The 1,374-nt window shown below is 32.0% G+C and overlaps 1 protein-coding gene across 1 annotated transcript; it reads left to right on the top strand.

The window, feature by feature from the left end:
* Nucleotides 1-261: 261 nt before the first annotated feature.
* Nucleotides 262-999, top strand: LOC103311641 (protein ALP1-like). Its single transcript, XM_008191320.1, has one exon. The coding sequence runs from the start codon at nt 262-264 to the stop codon at nt 997-999; it is 738 nt and encodes a 245-aa protein (XP_008189542.1).
* The last annotated feature ends 375 nt before the right edge of the window (nt 1,000-1,374 follow it).

The following is a 1,374-nucleotide window of genomic DNA, read 5'->3' as shown; positions in this document are numbered from 1 at the left end:
GTGGATATTTTTGTTTATTTTGTTTTAAATTATTATTAAATTGTTTTAATTAGTTTTTAAATTGTTTTAATTAGTTTTTAAATTATTTGATTTTTTTATGTTATTTTATTCACCAGATACCTCGCTTCAGGGTGCAGTTTTAAAGAACTGCATTATAACTATCGGATTGGGAGAAGTACTGCAAGTGAAGTCGTCAGAAAAGTATGCAAAAGTATTTGGAACAGATTAAAAGAAATATGCATTCCCATCCCTGATCAGGGTATGTGGCTTAAAATTGCCAAAGAATTCAATGAAAGAGCAAATTTTCCAAACTGCTTAGGTGCTGTTGATGGAAAGCATATCCGAATCATAAAACCGGAAAGAAGTGGTTCATTATATATGAATTATAAGCATTACTTTTCCATTGGACTGCTAGCTATTGCCGACGCAAACTATAAATTCATATATGTAGATGTTGGATCTTATGGAAAAGATTCAGATTCAACTATCTTTAAAAACTCGGCACTTTGGGAAAATTTGAAAAAAAATAATTTGAATATACCAGCATCAACAACAGTACCAGGAGTTGATATTTCATTACCATACGCGTTTGTTGGTGACGAAGCATTTGGACTGGACAAGCACTTACTTCGACCCTACTCGGGTACTCATTTGCCTGTTCGAAAAAAAATATTTAACTATCGTCTATCACGCGCAAGACGATACGTAGAGTGTACATTTGGCATTCTTTCTAATAAGTGGCGTATATTTCACAGACCGATCGATGTACACGTAGATTTCGCAGTCGATATTGTCAAATGTTGTTGCGTTTTACATAATTTTGTTCGTGACCGAGATGGGTTCAAGTTTGACGATACACTAGCAATCAGTGGCTTTGAAGAACCTAGCATTGTTGAAAACTATTTGGTACCTCGAAGTGTTAACCGTTATCGTGATGCGTTATCTAATTATTTTGTAAGTGAAGAAGGACAATTGGAATGGCAGATGGGTAAAATATAATCAAAAACTTAATTTATAAAAGAATTACCGTATTTGTAAATTGTGTACCGATGTATTATATTGTATTTATTTTAATTAGATAAATAATAAAATAAAATAAAATACTTACAAATCACTTTTTGTTCAGAATCATTTTTTCTTGAAAATTGCTAATAATACTTAAGGCAATCTCCCGCCATGCCGAATTTTTTCGTTTTGTCTTTGTAGTTTTCGTCTGCAGTGTTCCACAACAATGGCCTTTTTTGCACCTCATTTATTAAAATCTCGCAGTCAACATTTGCTGCCATAATAATTATTGTAGTGCTTATAATTATAATACTAATTATAATTATTTTTTTATATTATAATATTACACGTGGACGGGTGGGTTAGAAA

Source organism: Acyrthosiphon pisum, unplaced genomic scaffold (genome assembly GCF_005508785.2).
Source record: "Acyrthosiphon pisum isolate AL4f unplaced genomic scaffold, pea_aphid_22Mar2018_4r6ur Scaffold_11460;HRSCAF=12079, whole genome shotgun sequence".
NCBI lineage: Eukaryota > Metazoa > Arthropoda > Insecta > Hemiptera > Aphididae > Acyrthosiphon > Acyrthosiphon pisum.
This window is presented reverse-complemented; position numbering and strand designations above follow the sequence as displayed.